A 19,154-nucleotide genomic window follows, 5' to 3' on the forward strand; every position below is an offset into this window, starting at 1 on the left:
TTGATTTTCATCTGGAGGCTAATGGATAAGTTCTTGTCCACTCTATTAGTACTTGTGTAGTGGGACATAGACTGAACACTTTCATGGGGCATAGAAAAAAACATGTGTCTAATCCTACGGACAAACATGTATGTGCATGCACAAATCAAAGTACACACACATGCACATGACATGATTATGGCTCTTTCCCTTGGGCCACCACACAGAAGCTAATGGCATGCTGATTCAAAGAACTAAGGCTAGGATTATTTCTGAGTTAGATAGCAGTATGAGCATAAGCATAATCACACAATTCCCTACTCTTAAAGTGTTATTGATCAATTAAATAAATATACACATGGAAAAAACAATTTTCATCAGCAATATTAACAGAGTAGGTATTCCACCCCAGAAAGTTCTGTTTGCGAACCATGGGATATATTGAAGGAATGCAGAGAAGGAACACATTTTGACAGAAAGTGATGTTTACATTCAGAACTGACACTGGTATTCTAACTCAGAGTTATGGCTGACATTGTACGTGATTGAATGTAAAGGCAGACCGAGGAACTGTTAGGAGATGTAACAACTGGGTTTCTCCTCATCTTGGGAGATGGCTATCTTTGTGATTCCATACTGATGTAAGACAGCACCTAGATGTTTTCTAACTGAAAGGAATGGACCAAATGGAGAACAAGGCTTATTTGTGAAGGAATTAGGGAGGCTCTTGTCCTATATATCCTGACACGATTGGTGGCTTGGAGCAGAAGCTTTTAGATAACAATGTTTCTGATACAAGCTTTTGACTCTCTGAACTAGTATCAACTGATTTTGTTGATTTTTATTTCATGAAGTCATAGATGCAAGCTGGAAGAGAGAAGGTGGTATACTCAGAGTAGGGACCATGGACATTTGGTTCACTTATTTATGTAACTTACTTATACCTCTATGTCCTGCTCAAGTGCAGTTACATAAATTCTACTTCCATTTGATGATGGAGTTATTCTGTGTATGCCCAACTTTACAACTTAGTGGGTCATATAATATGCATTTCATGATGTGTGACTCAATCTGCATGGTAAATTGGTGTCCTATAGTCAAGTGTTCAGTCTCTATTTAGGCCCAGAAGTGAATCAAGAGCAGTCTCTCAAAAGGAGGTTAGTTATCTGAGGATGATGGTAGGACCTTGCTCCAAAATCCTAAAGGCCTGAAAGGTGATTAATGTATAGGAGCCTGCCAAAGGGATGACAAGTTTCATCCCTAACTGCACTGACACTTTGAGCACCATTGGATCTGATGAATCATATGGCCCAAGTGACAAAGCAGCTTTCACAACAGCCTGGTTGTGCTTCAGAGTCTTCTCTTGTTCTAGGCCCTATTCAAAATAGATTTTTTGGTCACTTAACAATAAGACAGAGTAATACACTGAGAAGGATATGTTTTCTTCAAAACCAAGGAGGCCCACTAGGTTTTGTGTTCCTTTTTTTGTTTTTATGAGGTGCCAGATGCAACAATTTATCCTTCATCTTAGAAGGGATTCTCCATATTCACCACATCACAGGGTTCCTGAAAATTTACTATGGTAGAAACCCCATAATTTCAGTTGGGCTTAGGTCACTCTCTGACACCCAGATATCTTACCAATAAGCAGTTGCTTTTTCCTGCTCACTAGGTACAATCAGCATAATGTCATCAATGTAATGGACCAGGGTGACATCTTCGGGGTGGCAGTGGGGAGAGATTTCAAGACCTCTGGGAATTAGCGAGTGACATCACAATGATGACAGAATAGAAGACCCCAGACTCTATCCACCTACAAAGATCAACCATTAGATAGTATTCCATGAATGAAAATATATCTGGGAGATACCAGAAGTCAACTTAAGCTTCAGCAACAAAGTAGAACAAAAACCTGAGAATAACTGCACAATAAAGGGTAGGAAGAGAAGCTTCCTTTTGCCTACATCTTCCTCTCCTATAAGCTGGCACTGTTCAGAATCAAGAGGGAACTCCCAGACTCAACAGAGTTCCCTGAGTGGTCAGCTTTCCCAGCCTTTCATGGGATTGCTCACAGAACTCACTTCAGTTTCACCTCACCCAGAGACCAGAAAAGCTGAGCATTTTAAGAATAGGAATAAGGAAGAAGGGCAGGGTCACTAGCATTAGCCACGCAGCATAAGTGTGGTTCCCAGGGCCCTGCTCTGTAGACGACCCCAGCAGACTTTGTTAGTAAAGACCTCAATAGTCGTTGTGGATGATGCAGACTCCCTCAGGTTTCATCACTCATGACCCCATCACAGACCCCAGAAGATTGTTCTGCAGAAGACCCCCATATTTTTTGCTGAAGAAATCAAAGGCCAGCACAGTGCTCAGAACCACTACATATTTCACCACTGAAATTTTCACCCTACCAGTTTTTGCATTTGCAGACACTAACCTGAGCCCCTCCACCCCCATGCTCCCTTTTGCCCCTCTCATTGGAGCCCAGATTCCACAATGGCAGCCATTTCTAGCCTCTGAAGCTGTGTGAATGCAAAATGTCAGCCTTGACCCTTGCAGCTGAGCCCCACCATGGTACATACTTTCATGACCATCTCTTGTAGTTATGCATGCATCAGCATGCTGTCAGCCTGAATCCTGTCACTGGCCTCCACCACCATGCACATGTCTGAGGTGAGACTCTACAGCCTCATGGGTCCATGCAGAGAGCCAAGGCCACATAGTTGCTTGTGGGACCAGATCCTTTCCTATCTCCTCTCACTTGCATGCCCCATTGGGTTCACTTGAAGCTAGCAAGCTGCAGCTATGCACTTGTACAGTGCAATCCCAGATCCAGTCACCATCCTCCATTACCACCTGTGCCGTGGGAGCTTCTGACAGGGCCACTGCAGCTGCTAGTGTGCCTATAGTTGAGCTCAGCCCTCACATTTCCAAAACTATGCCCCTATTATCTGAGAAGAGTTGACTATTATGACTAAAGTTAAGCCAGCTAAATGGTGCTCACAAAAAGTATGCAAATTCATTTACTCACCTTGCTTCACTCAAAGTTCTCACACCCAGGTACACTCAAATTCCTGCTTCAGTATTCATAAGAGAAAAAAAGAACATATTTCTAGAAATAACCAGTTCTCTGTAAGACTGACTTTCATAATATCTTTTATTTGGGGGAGGGGAGTGTTGTGTGTGTGTGTGTGTGTGTGTGTGTGTGTGTGTGTGTGTTTTATAGACAACTTTAGTTTTTATTTCATGATCATAAACTTAACTCTGCAATCCAGCTAGACTGGGAAGGACTAAGGAAATTATGGAAGCCAATGAACTATGCAGAGAGCACAAAGATTATAGAACATTCCAAGCAGATGGGGATGAAGGGTGCTCTCCTGAGTTACAGAAGAAATGGTCTGGTGGTTAAGATAAAACACAAGTCAAATTTATTAGAGTTGTTCACATTCAGCAATGGTGATCTTCTTTTTTTATATTTTATTGATCTTTTGCAGAGAGGAAGGGAGAGGGATAGAGAATTAGAAACATCGATGAGAGAGAAACATCGATCAGCTGCCTTCTGCACACCCCCAACTGGGGATTTGCCTGCAACCAAGGTACATGCTCTTGACTGGAATCGAACCCAGGACCCTTCAGTCCACAGGCCGACACTCTATCCACTGAGCCAAACCAGTCAGGGAAATGGTGATCTTCTTGCTGGTCTTGCCATTCCTGGACCCTAAATGTTCCATGGCTGTCACAATATCCATGCCTTTTGTCACCTGACCTAAGGCCACATGCTTGCCATCCAACCACTCAGTCTTGGCAGTGCAGATGAGAAACTGGGAACTGTTTGTGTTAGGTCCAGCATTTGCCATGGACAAGGTGCCAGGACCTGTATGTTTCAGGATGAAGTTCTCATCCTCAAATTTCTCCCCATAGATGGACTTGCTGCTTGTGCCACTATGGTGTGCGAAGTCACCAGCCTGGCACAAAAATCCTGGAATAATGCTGTGAAAGCAACAACCTTTTTAACCAAATCCTTTCTCCCCAGTGCTCAGAGCATGAACGTTTTCTGCTGTCTTTGGAACTTTGTCTGCAAACAGCTCGAAGGTGACACGGCCCAAGAGCTTGCAGTCCACGAAGATGTCAAAGAATACGGTGGGGTTCACTGTGGCTGGTCACGGACAGGGCGGTTCTTGGGCAGTGGCATCTGCAAAGCCAGGAGTGTTTGTTTTAAGCCATTTTCTTAATTCCTAAAAATCATCAGTGTAAAAAATTATTTGGCAGAGATGCCCCTGCATTTACTAAACAGAGATAATGCTGACAGTCTCAGTGGCTTCTGTTGTTTTGCCATCTGGCCATCATACTTTTGATCTCCCTCCACCCCAGGACTGGCAGAGTATAACTCACATTAGAATCCATTTGCTCTTGCATGCTCTTTTCCTTTTATCTTTTACTGGATAAGATGCTACTCTTCCCATAATTTTGAAAATATATACCTATACTTTATTTTATTTTTCCCTAGACCCCTAAAAGCATCTGCTTTGGCTCAAAATCACAACAGACTGGTTAGCACAGTATTCTAAAACAAACAGGCTTAGTAGTTAAATATTCCATAGATAAACAGAATCTATTTTCCATGTTAATCCTTTTAAAATCCAACAAGAGAGCGTTTTGCACAAGCATGCCAATCAATTAAAAAGGCAAATATCAGAGAAGTACAAAATGTCAGAGCTGGAAAGGGCGCTTGGAGGTCATCTAAAACAACCTCCATGTTTTTTCATATGTGCAACCAAGGTCCAGTGAGGGTGGGTTGCCAAGAGATTCATTTAGTTAAAAACAAAGCTGCATGCAAACCCAGAAGTGTAATGTCTGTAACTTAGTTTGAAATTTATCCAAAAATAAGATGGATTGAGAGATGGATAGAGGGATAGATATGATAAATCAAGTGCAGTAAAATGTTAATGATAGGATCTAGTTGGCAAGTTCATGATTGTTCACTGTAAATACTTTCAACTCTTCTGTGTATGTTTGAATTATTTTGAACACAAAATGTTAGGCACTTGAGCATTGCAACTACCTTATGAAGCTGGTAAGCCAACAATATTGAGGATAGATGCCTCACACTAGGTTTGGTGGATGCATGAGTGAATGCTGGTGTCCACAGTCAAGGTAGATAAACTAATGTGGACTCCCACTAAAAGAATATATTTCTTTAAGATGCATTGCAGGGACCCAAATAGATAAAATAGTTTTGATTTAATCAGGATTCTTGCAACTATAGGCAAAGAAGATCATCCCAGATTTGCTTAAGCAAATAAAAAGATTGCATTGGTTTTCATAAATGAAAATTCTAGGGGTGAACCTGGCTTGATCCTGGTTCTCTGCACCCAGACTCTCCATCTCCTGGCTCTGCTCTCTTTCACATTGGTTCCATTCTTTTTTTTTTTTTAATTTTTTTTCCCAAAAGTAAAGGCAATTTTATTATTATTCACAGGAAAATAAATCACATTTAAGCACAAACATAAAAACAACAGACTCATTTCTCATCTTCAAGCTGTTTCTTTTCACTGGTTTCTTCCAAATCAAAAGTGAATGGTTTGTCATAACCCATTAGATGGTCATAGTCTTTGGGGTTTGGAAAGAGACCTGGATTAACTAACAGTGATTTTGTTTTAGCATAAAATGTGGTAAACAGATGTGTGCTGCTTGGAATCTTCACGTCATTCTGTTGAAACACAGTACTGGTTTCTGAAAGCAAAACATTGTAAGTAATGGCTTTGTAAGTATCTGTCGTGGCCTCATGGTACAACCGAATGACATAGCCTTTTGTAACTAAGTGAAGCAGGACTGGAGTGATCACTGTAAAGCTTCCTATGATGCCATAAAATAAGATTTGCAAAGGCAGACTTCCAAATACAACATTATTTTGGGCAAAAATGTATGGTAGAAATGTAAGGCTGATCACACTTGTAGAATAAGAGAAACATTTCACACCACATACTGTTCGGGCCAAATTCCCAGTATAAATCAGTCTTCCGTCTTCTGATTTTTCAACTTGTTTGTATAAGCATGGAACACATCTTTCCCAACAAATGGGTATCTGCGCTGGCGCGGGACGCCGGAAAGGCCACCGCCCAGCGCTCCCGCCGCCAACAGGCCCGGAGGAGCTGCCGGAGGGCCCCCGCGAGATGGCCGCCCTGAGGCCTTGGAACGCGATGGCCGCCCACAGCATTGCCTTCTGCCCGCAGAGCCGCCGCCGTCCGGCCGCCAACGGGCCGCCCAACGCCAAAAGCAGCATCCCGCAGGTGAGGAGTGGCGACGGGCCGCCCGCCGGGAACTCCGAAGGCCGGCTCCTCACCCGACGGCGGCTCCGAAAGGGTCACGCTGGCCCCCTGGTTCCATTCTTATTCAGGCTTGCCCTTCCCAGTTGCAAGGCTCTCTGTACCTCCTGTTTATACCCCCACAAGTCCAAACCCAGAAGAAATGAAAGCATGACTGTCTCAACAGTAAAAGCAAAGTATGAAGAGTGCATTTTATTTGTTCAGTCTGAATTGTGTGCCTATCCTTAAACCAAAAACCATTTGCAAAGAGACTTCAAATTCTGATTGGGTGCCAAACCATTAAAATGAAATGTAATACCACAGGTTTGCTGTCTGAATATCTCTTAGATCACTGAGGAAATCATCTTAAGGTCCAAGATGGTAGAAAGGAGTAGAGGTCCTAGATGTGATCTATCTTCCAATAAATTCCATAGCATATTTCTGATCTTAGGAATCTCTCTCCAAGGAAGTAAAAAATGCAAATGGTGAAAGTGGCCCATTTCAAGAAAGATGCACACAACTATATCTGGGACTATAAGCGTTCCTTGGAGAACAATCTAACACTTTATGAAAGAAAGGAGATTGAGCTCTTGTACACATGGATTCCAGGCACCTAGAAGAAATGATAAATTTGGGGTGTTAAGTAGGGTACTTGAAATCAAAGACACTCTTAGATCCATATTCACAGAAATCTTAACTGTTTTTGCAAGTCAGATTGGAAAGAAATTCACTGATTCTTACTTCTAGCTAATTGAAGTCAATTTCCAAATAAATTTAGGAGTAGGTGTGAACTATTTCATTAAATAATATTACATTAACTGGGCTACTTATTCAGATTTGGTGATTATATAATCTAATGCACTATTCAAACAAGACCATTTTTATCTTTATAATTGTGAATTAAATTAGGCAGAAATGTGTGAATGCTGTAAATTATTAGAGTTCTCTACCTAGTCCCCTTCCCCGAGTAGAACTGCTGGACCCAGTAATGCTAGTCCACAGGGTCAGGGTGCCAGGAGCAGGGCTGAGTGTTGCCCAAAGCTGTCATGTGTGGAGCCCGAGTTCAGCGAACAAACAGCCTCCAGAGAGGCTTCCCAGACTACCACCGGACGACTATATCTCTTATGGTCATGAGAAGAAGGAAGGCCAGAAACCAAACCCAGAACAACTGTATGGAGACAAAGTTTTAGATAGTCCACAAAGATTAGAGCAAGAGACAGAGTCATGACTGGCAAAAGAAGGTGCCCTGTACAAATCCTACAGATAAGGCTGCTGGCAGTAGATTGAGTTCGCTGGTTAAAGCAGCTAGGGTGGGGGGAAATGCTGACCAGTTCCCAACTGTGTCTGGCAGCATGCTCACAAATCTAATTTGATCCATATAAAAATGCCCTTCCATATCCAGCCTGATCTTAGCAGTTCTTTCTAAATGTGAAGTGGGTTGCTACCTAGAAAATGACTTGAAGAAATATTTAATGTGCAAAGTTGGGATTTTAAAGGTGTCTTGATCCACATATTTGCACCTGCTTTATACCTGTGTGCAAATTTTTAAATGTGCTCTTTTCTACATCATTCTCCTCTGCTTTCAGAAAGGCTCGGCCCATCTTTCATTCCAACATGACCAACCGGTTGACAGACATAGTACATATATAAATTGTTTTTAAAAAGTGCTTTCATTCATTCAAGAACTATTTACAGAGCATCTGCTCTATGCCAAGCCTCGTGATAGGCAGTAGGAATGCAATGGTGAGTAAAAGTAAACATAGTGATGAAAGCATATGAAGGTGGTGCTGACAGATTAGCAGGGGCCAGAGCATCTAGAGGTCTGTCGGTTACAATGAAGAGTTCGGTCTTCATTCTAAGAGCAATAGAAGACTTTAGAAAACTCTGAAATTGGGAAGGGAGTATGATGACATCATCAGATTTGTGTTTTCCAAAGATCAGCGTGGCTGCTGTGTACAGGATGGACTAAAGGAGATAAGGGGGAAGCAGGAAGATCAGCTAGGGAGGAGGTCACTATGGTCATCCAGGGAAGATATGATGGTTTAAACTAAAGTAGTGATTGTAGAGCATGAAATATTATTTTAGAGGCAAAATTTGCAGGATTTGCTCATTAATTAGACATCAGGGTTCTTAGTGAGGAAGAATGAGGCATTAAGGATAGCATCCATGGAGTAATATATAATTTGATTTAAAAGCAAATTCACTCTCTTTGTAGGGACTCTTATAGCGTACAGAGCAGCCCAATATCAGTATCCCTCTCATCTTAAAGACTAGTCACACATGTGTGTTTACAGACCCATCAGCTTCAAATAAAAGGCTCTTGCATTTTGCAAAGACAGAAAGGACATTCTGTGCCAATCAAAGACAAATAATGAATGTGATATTAAATAAGCTGTAGTACTTTCTTCCCTGGATGTCATGTTTAAAGATTCTAGTTGTAAATGCAGGAAGCCCTAGGTTCTCCTTCATTAACTCTCATGGATTAAGTATCCATAGCTAAATCTCAATTGTTGTTAAACCTATTCCAGAAGCAACAAAGCAGGCTGTAAGAAACTGGCACGATTTGAAACCCATGAAACATATTCCAAGAGAGAAGTATTTCATCTTTATCCGGAGATGGGGAAATCAGCATGATGTGGAGGAAAAGAGCAGCAATGTCAGAGTCAGGCGAAGCTAAGCTAGAATCTTGATTCTCTTATCTAGTGGGTATGTGACCTTGGAGCACATATTTCTGCAAGTATTTTCTTTTGTTTAAAATTCATTAAGAATGGGACTACATCAAAATAAAAAGCTTCTGCACAGCAAAAGAAACCATCAACAAAACAACAAAAAAGCCCACTGCAGTGCCAATGTTATCACTTATAAGGGTTTAATCTCCAACATCTACAGGGAACTCATACAACTTAACAAAAGGAAGATAAACAACCCAATCAAAAAATGGGCAACTGACCTAAATAGATACTTTTCGAAAGAGGACATAAGGAAGGCCAAGAGACATATGAAAACATGCTCAAAGTCACTAATCATCTGAGAGATGCAAATCAAAACAACAATGCAGTACCATCTCACACCTGTCAGAATGGCTATCATCAACAAATCAACAAATGACAAGTGCTGGCAAGGATGAGGAGAAAAGGGAACACTCGTGCACTGCTGGTGGGAATGCAGACTGGTGCAGCCACTGTGAAAAACAGTATGGAGTTTCCTCAAAAAACTAAAAATGGAACTCCCATTTGACCCAGTGATCCCACTTCTAGGAATATATCCCAAGAAACCATAAACACCAGTTAGAAAGGATATATGCACCGCTATGTTCATAGCAGCATAATTTACGACAGCTAAGATTTGGAAACAGCCTAAGTGCCCATCAGTAGATGAGTGGATTTAAAAAACCGTGGTACATCTACACAATGGAATACTACATTGCAGTAAAGAAGGAGTTCTTACCATTTGCAACAGCATGGATGGAACTGGAGAGCATTATGCTAAGTGAAATAAGCCAGTCAGAGGAAGATAAATATCACATGATCTCACTCATTTGTGGATTATAATGAACAACATAAACTGATGAACATAAATAGATCCAGAGACAGAGAAGCATCAATCAGAAGGTCAAACCTCAGAGGGAAAGTAAGGGAGGGTGGGGGTAAGGGGGAGGGAGAGAAAAATCAAAGGACTTGTATGCATGCATATAAGCCTAATCAATGGACACAGACAAGGTGGTGAGGGCATGAGTGGGGGGGCAATGGGGGGATAAGGACACATATGTAATACCTTAATCAATAAAGAAAAAAATAAAATTCATTTAGAAATACTTGAAATGCAAATAGTTATAAGGATGCAATTAGATAATCAAACATAGTTTCCTTATATATCCATAATGAGTACAACAGTACCTACTGTTCAGGATCATTGTTGGGTTGAAAGTAAAGATAGTAGTTATAAATTATTAAAATATATGGAACATAGAAGACAATACATCAGAGCTATTAAGGCAGAGGGAATCTCTTGGGATTGTTCTACATAAACAAAGTAAAAGTATTATTGATTGAAAAATTCTCATTATTTAAATAAAGCTGAAATAAAACTAGTTCTTACCCCTTTGATAAAATTCTACTTTTTTCAAACCAATATTATGTGCAGTTTTTAAAATAATATACTTTTAAAATAAAAGTTTTATTTATGATGTGTTCATTTTTAAAAATAACTGTTTTCAATACTTTGTATTATCATTTTTTAAAATGTGTTTCATTGACTTTTATATAGAGAGGAAGGGAGAAGGAGAGACAGATAGAAACATCAATGAGAAAGACACATCAATTGGCTGCCTACTGCATGGTCCCTACTGAGGATCTAGCCCACAACCTGGGCATGGGTCTTGATGGGGAATGGAACCCGGGACCTCTTGGTCCATGGGAAGACGCTCAATCCATTGAGCCACACCAGCTGGACTACTTTGTATTATCTTAATGGCATGATATAAAATTCTCAAATTTACCTGATTTCAAATGGTACCTTATCAGAGCTGTCTTCCCAGATTATCCTACCGGTATACACCAGTGCCTCTCCCTCCATCCAATGCACAGATAATAACTTCATCACCATGCCTCTCCCTCACCCCCTCTATCCTTTATTGTTCTCTATAGCAACTATCGCCAACATCTGACATATTGGGTAATTACTTGTGGACTTGTGTTCTATCTTTGCCCTTCAGAATGAAAAGTTCAAGGAGCACTAGACTGTTTTGTTGTTTTGTTAACTGACGTATCCTTGGCACCTACAACTGCATCTGGCATAGTGTGGGCACCAATAAATATGCACTTTCAAAATGAATAATAATGTTTGTGTATACTCACCAAATAAAAAGGTGTTTTTTCATGTGAATTAATATGACAACAAAGCTTTCATAGAATATATTTGCATTTTACAGTTTAACCTTTTTCTTCAGCTCCCATTTCCTATAACAAGGTCAGAGAAGGCTTTAACTCTATTTTGCAACCAAGTAAATTGAAGCTTAGACAAGTTGTGTGTGTCATCTTTTATCACACAGCTATTGAGTGATTTCCTCATAGAAACCTGATTCTAAAAGAAACAACTACAATTGCAGTGTCAAAAATGCAGAAGTCACTTGGAATATGCAAAATAACAGTGTTCAGTTTGTACCTGTCATAAATGAATTGCTTGCTTTCTAGTTGAATTTTAAGTTTCTCATAGTAATGAAAGTATGCAAATAATGACTTTTTCCTCACCCTGTATTACAAAGGTTAAGGGCAAAGAATGAACACACCTGCTGTGTGATACTGCTTTTCACCAATAAAGCAAAAAAGATGTGGAGCTCCATTTATAAATACCTGCGCAATAATAATGCATGATAAATGAAAGAAGCCTGGCTTCCATGTGACAGAGTAGCAGCAGCATACTATGTTTGATTAAGGTCTGTATTTTCCCTTTCACCAGAGAAAAGGTGTTTTGCGAAAACAGTGATTTAAGATGAGTGTTGGTGGACAAGTCTCATTCACCCCACCCTAGAAAAACTGGGGAGTAGGCAGACCTTGGTTTCTGTGTGCTGGCCGCCTTTCCATGTTATACCTTCACCACTGTGATCACTCCCAGTCAAGAAGCTTCTTAAAACATCCCTTGCATCTCCTCATGGCCTCCACCCCTGCCAAACACCCAGTGTGGACCCCTCCTCCCATGGGAAAAAAATAAGTTGAAATCTGACTTATGCTGAATTGTTAAGCTCATAATAATTCCAGAATAATTTTGGATTCAGATCTTAGTGCAAAATCAGGCCCCAACATTTATTTGCTGTCTGGCCTTAGACAAGTTACATACTTCCTCTTTGCTTCATTTCTCTGATTATGGAATGGAAATATTAATAGTACTTGACAGGATTGAGTGAAGACTCGTGTGTGTGTGTGTGTGTGTGTGTGTGTGTTTCCAAGTGCCTAGAACTTATAGTTAAGTATTGTTAAGTATTTGCTACTAAAGATACAGGTCATAAAATGCAGTAAAAGAAGGGACTGATCTGATTTTGAGTTCTGTGACCTGGGCATGTTACATCATTTCTCTGAATAGGATTCCTTATTAAAATGGAAATACTCCCTACTTTACAATGCCAGATTAAGGATTGATTATATTGTATGTAAAGCATGTAGAATATTATCTGATGAAGAGCAGATGTTTCACATAGTATTAAATATTATTCTTTGCAACTTAAAAGGATTGTGGGGTGTAGTAATGTCATTCTAAAGTCATCAGTGGGATAATGGTCTTGAGCAGCGGTTCCATTGGAGACCTTCAAGGTATCTTTTAAATAAGACCAGCATTCATGTTAGAAACTTTTGCTTTTGATGCTATTTGCAGCAGATCCTATTTTCTAAGGATGATTACAGAAGTGCCTTCTATTCCACGTGCTCTTTTTACTAAGTGACCTGGACCTTTTTAATGTCTCTTCTTGAATTGGGGCTTTGTGTCGGCCTTGACCACTGGAGAAGCTGTATGACTTTCAAAGTTGAGTCATAAAAATGCCATGCATTCTGCCTAATTTCTGGGGACCCTCCTTCTGGGGAACTCCAGCCACCATGTAGAGTGGAACTGCCCTGAGGCCACCATGCTCCCAGGAGGCCCTAACTAGCCCATGTGGAGCTGCCCTACAGTTCTGTGATGAACCCTAAACTAGAATGGCTCAGTTAAGTCCTTCCTAAATTCTGGAAGCTCAGAAAGAGTGAAAAATAGGAGAACTGTTGTTATGTTAAACCACTAAGTTTTGGAGTGATGTGCTATGCCGTTTTAGGTAACATATTCACAATTCTGTGGTCTAGTTGTGTTTTACTGTGAGAAAATATTGTTTATGATATCTTCCTATTGTATCTCATTTGACAAATGTATCTCATGAAAGCAGATCATCTCTTTTATGGCTGAGGAGATGGAAGATCTGAGGAGTTGCGTGATTTTCCAGAGGTCACACAGCCAAGTGCAATGGCAGAGCAGGCACACAAACAGAGATCCTCCAATTTCAAGCCCCAAAGTTGGTCTGTTCATATCACCCACCTCAGAGTAAAGGACTTTGGAAAGAACAGCATGAGAATTGCTCTTGGTGCAGCTTTTCCTCGAGTTCCAAAAACCTTGTATAAAATGGGATTGTGCAAGCAGATGTGATTTACTTCAAATTTTGCCTGGTTTGGGGCTGATAGATTTCCATATTGGTACCGTAAGAATGAGATAGCATTGTTTTAACCACTTGAAATGAAAAACTGAAGCATGTTCAATATTTACATTTCATTTTACTAGATCTTAGTCATTCATTTTATTGTTATTCAATTTCACATTGTAGTTTTATGATTTCTCACTTACATAAATATTAATCAGAATGACAAACATACTCAATGATTTAAAGGCCCATTTTAAAAGTATTTTGGGGGAAATTCAATTCTAGTGATATGTCCTGAAAAACAATCTTTCCGTAAAAGTGAAGAAATTACTGCCATTTCATTGTGGTCTCTGAAAATACACAGTGAGCAAAAATAGCCAATTAAAGAGCATGATAACTTCTCTCCTTGAAATTCCTACAGGTAATTTAAAATGTCGTGCTTTTATTTCTTCCTGTATATTTTCAACAAACAAAATGCATGTTTTTCCCTCCTGATGATCCTGACCACAGTTGGTTTCTGAGTGGTCATGGAGACTGAAGTTTGTCCACACAGGGTGCTGGAAAGTGAGCACCAAGAGTCATCTCTTCCATTCATTGCCGCATGCCACAACCCTTCTCTTGGTTACAGCCTGGAGTGCTTCAGGGTGAGCATGGATGGAGTATGGAACCAAGGACTTTGTATTATTTCTCCTCCTAAAAGTTCCCCAATTCAGAATTCTATTACTTTGGTACTCTGGATTTCTTTCCCTTCAGTTATTGTTGAAAAAGAAACATTTTGAGGATAATCTCAGTTGATATTTTAGTGTTATGACTATTTTTAGAAATCTTTGACATGTCACTTCCTGAAATTCAGAATGGCACTACCAGCCTAGGATTAGAGAATACCACTGCCAATAGAGCCCCTTGAGTTCACTGAGCCCAGACTCTTTGATAAATAGGCCAACTGAGACTCCAAGAGAGGTAGGACCTTGTCCACAGTCACATCATAAAATGAGGGCTGGCTTCCCCTATGTCCAGAGTCCTCTTCTGCTAGATCTCCTTTACTCAGTGAGTCTCCTTTATCAGCTTTTGCCACTGGGAAAGTTTTATCCCTGCATTCTCACCTGAATATATCAACATGACAAGGACCAAATATATAATTCTGTGTTTCTTTCCCATGCAGCCCATGGTCCTTCAAAACCTTTACTAGCCATACTGCTGTAAGCAGGCAGTGATAAGACCTTGTGGAATTCACAGATGGAACCCCAAGGTGACCTAACTCAAAGATGTCCTAGTCCTATCTTATGCAAACACCTACCTTTTCTGAAAACTTGTTGACAACATATAGGCACATATGTGGGTAGGCACACATAGACCAAATGTGGGTACTAGAAAAAGCTATTTTCTCCTAAGACTGAATACATAGGATGTTCCTAGGCTCTGTCCCAGCCCAGATAACCACACATGCAAGCACATTCCTTTCCTACTTGCCTCTCAGGTTGTTCTCAGTTGAAGAAGAGGAAGGAAACTTCTATTGAAGTACTACCTCTCCTTCTGGGTTAACATCTTTTGATCTTTCTCTTTGGTCCCTGACCCACATCTTTTGTTTCTGGGATATCTAGTGGGAGAATTGTTTTGGCTCAACATGCACTGTTGTGAGTCAGGCCAGACCCAGTCAGGATTGAATGAGAGCCTCAGGATCCCATTTCCTACAGAAGGAAGTTAGGACATTTCTAAAGAAAAAAAAAGTAATGTTTTAATTAAAACTCTTAGATTAATTTTAAAAAATTAACAAAAATAGAAATTAGTCATTTTTCTCACTAGTGAGCCTAGCCTTTGGTGTTATCTATATGGGGCAAATAAAAAATTTGAATAATAAGATTAACTGGGTTATTCAGGAAATAAAACTTTGATCTGAGGGAAAAAATGAGTTTTTGTGGAGGCTCAAATTAGCCACATTCCCCTCTATGTAAACCAAATGTAATAAATAGTGCCTCATTTATTAATGTATTTCAGAGTCATAGCTCAGGCCAAATGGAATTAACTCAATTCAGCAGTGGTATTACTGTGGCTCCAAGTGAGGTGTCACGTTTCCCACCATGAACTCCAGCACTGAGATAAACTGTCACAGCTGCAGGGATAAGCAATGGTTTCAGACCAGACCGGTCATCATGTATAGACATGGTTACAATGTGAGTAAAACGTGCCCTTGTAAAATGGATAACACTTGAGTAAGCAAACAATGAACCCCAGTGCTGTTCACACACTACAGAGAAGTCCTCCAATGCAAAAGCAACCCTATTATAAATTTCTCCATGGGACCACTACACAATAGACATGATATATACATTGTGCTAAAAGCAAGGAGAAAAGAAGAAATAATTGTCTCAAATTTGTCATTTCATGTCTATCAGTTTTAAGATTTGCCGGACAATCCTATAATCAGTGCTTCTCAAACTTTAGGGTACACAGCAATCCGCAGGGAAGCTTGTAACAGTGCAGATTCTGATTTGGTGGGCCAGAGGGTCCGCAGTAGAAAACAAGCTCCCAGTTCACGCTCGAGCTCTGGTACACACACCACACTTTACATATCAAGGCTCTATGCTTGACCTTCCCAACCTTTGCTCCAGTGTTGTAATGAGAATTGATATCCACATCCCTTGGGCACCTGGGCAGGAATTGAACGGAGTCTCTGGCAGTGACGTTTATCTTAGTGAGTTGTGCAAGTGTTATCCTTTTCTATGTGTGCACTATGGGGAAAGCGTTTGGAGGCACATCTCTAAGTAGTAATGGAAGTTTACCATCATTCCCAGTAGCAATAAATTATTCCTAGTAATAATCATAACAATAACAATAGTTATCATTTATTGCCCACTTACTATTGGCCAAAAACTGTGCCAAGTACTTTACATGATTCAGTCATAGAATCCTTATAACAACCCTAAAAGAATCATGGTATTATTAGCCCCTATGTGACTTACAACTGTTCCCATGGCTTTTCACTTTAGAGATTATCTCTATAATAATGATTCTCAAATTTATATCTGCAAATCTGACTTCTTCCTGAACTCCAGTTGCATTATCCAACTGCCTACTTGATGTGTCCACTTGGAGATGCTCAAAATCCATAGTATATCCTTAGCAGAAAACATGCTCCTCTTCTAAGCTGCTTCTATTTAATTCTTCCAGTTGAAAATTTAGGTGTCTTATTTTTTTTTACTTCTCTTTTCCTCACCCTACATACACATGTACTCCATTAGGAAATACTGTCAGCCCAACTTTCAAACTGTAATCTGAGTCAGTCTGGTTCTCTCTATCTTCTCTGGCACCATCAGCTGTGGCTTGGACCACTGCAGCAGGCTTCTCTCTCTCCCTCTCTCTCTCTCCCCCCTTTGTTCTTTGAGCAGCTTTGGTTGTCTAGAGGTGGTTGGCATGTTTGCAAGTGGCAGCTGGTGAGGCCAGAGCAGAGGAGTTGAGCCAGATAATAATGGCAAATATTTGCATGACACTCACTACACTCTAGACAACTTTCTAAGGACCTTGCACAGAATAGCATATTTGATGCTTGCAACAACCTCCCAGTCATGTTCTATTATTATTACCCCCATTTTACAGATGAGCACACTTGCCCAATGTCTCCCAGCTAGAGAACAGTGGAAGCAGGATTCAAACCAAAGCTGAATGAGTCTAGAATAAGCAAACCGAACTTCTCTGCTCTGCTTCCTCTAGAAAGGTTTTGTGTGTCACACTAAGGAGCATGTACTGTGACCTGAAGGCTAGGGGAAGGGCCATTAAAATTAATAAATCCACCAAGTCAGTTATGTGGTTGTTTTGTCTACAGACAAGTGCACAAACTCAGAAAATTATTATTTTTAACTGAATTGGTAACTTCAGTGAACTAAATAAAAATAATCAAGTTGCTTAAGCAAATCGCTTCCCTTGGAAGTTGCACATTTTGTGAATTCTGCTGGTCTGTTCCTATATCCTCCAGGAAGTGTCCTTATGGAAATCCATTGCTGTACATCAAGAACATTTGTCTGAGCTTCCATATATATTGACCAGTATATATTTATACTTTTTCTCAATGTATATTCTAGTTTGAATAAGAAGTAGTAGAGTATGAATATCAATTACTTTCATAACTGTTACAATACCTTGCCTATTCTGAAAATATCTCCCAAGGGATTTGGCTTATACATAACTCATCTCTTAGGAAATAAAACCTGGAATGTCATTCAGCACATCTCTGGCAGTGATCAGCCAATGCACTATGCTAATAAAAGAGATCTATTCATGCCAATCACTTGCCTCTGAAGATTTAGGGGTAAAGTCACATAAAGAGAAGGTACATGTTCCCATGGTACCTTGTGCTTGCGACTTTAGCACAGACCACATTATATCACTATGGTCTGTTTACTTTGCCATCTCTCTTCTACCCTACTGGCTATTCTTTTTCAGTCTCCCAAAGTTCTACACTACCTCCTGTGTTCAATTTCCAGTCTCATGACTTTAAATGCCATCCACAAGCTGACTACTCTAAAATCCAGTGGCTTCCACGCAGATGTTTAGAATAAAATTCAATTTCTATACAATTACTTAGAGGCTCTCCACAGCCTGCCCTGCCTCCCCACATCTGACTTTCTCTCTAAATGACCACTCACTCTCTCCCCAGCTCACTCTATTCCACCTACACTGGCATCCTTGCTGTTTGGGGGAATATACCTGCCATATTTTTGTCCCTTGGAAGGCTCTTAGTTCATATCTCATTCATTCAGATTTCTTCTCAATACTTATTTTGAAGGAAGCTTTCCCAAACCATCCAATATCTCTCCCCCATCAAGTTACATTTCTTTTTACTCTAAACTATTTTCTTTTCAAAACACTTATCACCATCTGGTATGTATAGTTGTGTGTTTTTTCTCATTTTCCTCCTGTAGGCTATAAGCACCATGAGGACAGGGACTGCTAGTATTTCTGGTATTTAGAATAGTTCCTATATAGAGTGGGCACCCAATGAGTATTTATTGAAAATAAATGGATGAGTAGAAATGGCAGATTCTAGAAAACAAATGATGAGTTGTAATTTATACTTATAGGTGGTGAAACCAATCCCAAATCCCCAGAATCTGTGAGTTCAAACTTCTCTCTTCATCTAACTTTGTAGCCAGCTAGACCATTGACTCTGCCTTACACATCTTTGTATCTCTACTGCCTAGCATAGAACATGGGGCATGTGAGGTACTTAATAAATGTTGAATGAATGAATATACTTTAGTATTAGAAAAAAACCCCAGTGATTTCAGTGTGTGCCCCCTGGGTTGATGTGAGACAGGCTTGTTAAAGGTGATTGTAAAACACTTTACAATTGTTGGTACCAGAGCCATGCGCGGCAGCAGTTGGATTTTTTTAAAATATATTTTATTGATTTTTTTACAGAGAGGAAGGGAGAGAGATAGTTAGAAACATTGATGAGAGAGAAACATCGATCAGCTGCCTCCTGCACGCTCCCTACTGGAGATGTGCCCGCAACCAAGGTACATGCCCTTGACTGGAATCAAACCCAGGACCTTTCAGTCTGAAGGCCAATGCTCTATCCACTGAGCCAAACCAGTTACGGCAGCAGTTGGATTTTTATTTGATTGGAGCAGCTATTAGCACTGTGGCTGTTTCAGTGATCTGATTTGTCAACAAGGGCTTCTTCATGTGGCTCTAACAGCCTTTCTGTTATGAGGGAATTG

The 19,154-nt window shown here is 40.2% G+C and overlaps 1 protein-coding gene and 1 pseudogene across 1 annotated transcript; both read right to left on the bottom strand.

Moving 5' to 3' along the window:
- Positions 1–1,141: 1,141 nt before the first annotated feature.
- Positions 1,142–4,735, bottom strand: LOC118654362 (annotated as a pseudogene).
- Positions 4,736–5,500: 765 nt separating this feature from the next.
- On the bottom strand, positions 5,501–6,262 carry LOC118653976 (transmembrane protein 70, mitochondrial-like). The gene has a single exon (XM_036305010.1). The coding sequence runs from the start codon at positions 6,260–6,262 to the stop codon at positions 5,501–5,503; it is 762 nt and encodes a 253-aa protein (XP_036160903.1).
- Between the last annotated feature and the right edge of the window lie 12,892 nt (positions 6,263–19,154).

Source organism: Myotis myotis, unplaced genomic scaffold (genome assembly GCF_014108235.1).
Source record: "Myotis myotis isolate mMyoMyo1 unplaced genomic scaffold, mMyoMyo1.p scaffold_m19_p_4, whole genome shotgun sequence".
Classification (NCBI taxonomy): domain Eukaryota; kingdom Metazoa; phylum Chordata; class Mammalia; order Chiroptera; family Vespertilionidae; genus Myotis; species Myotis myotis.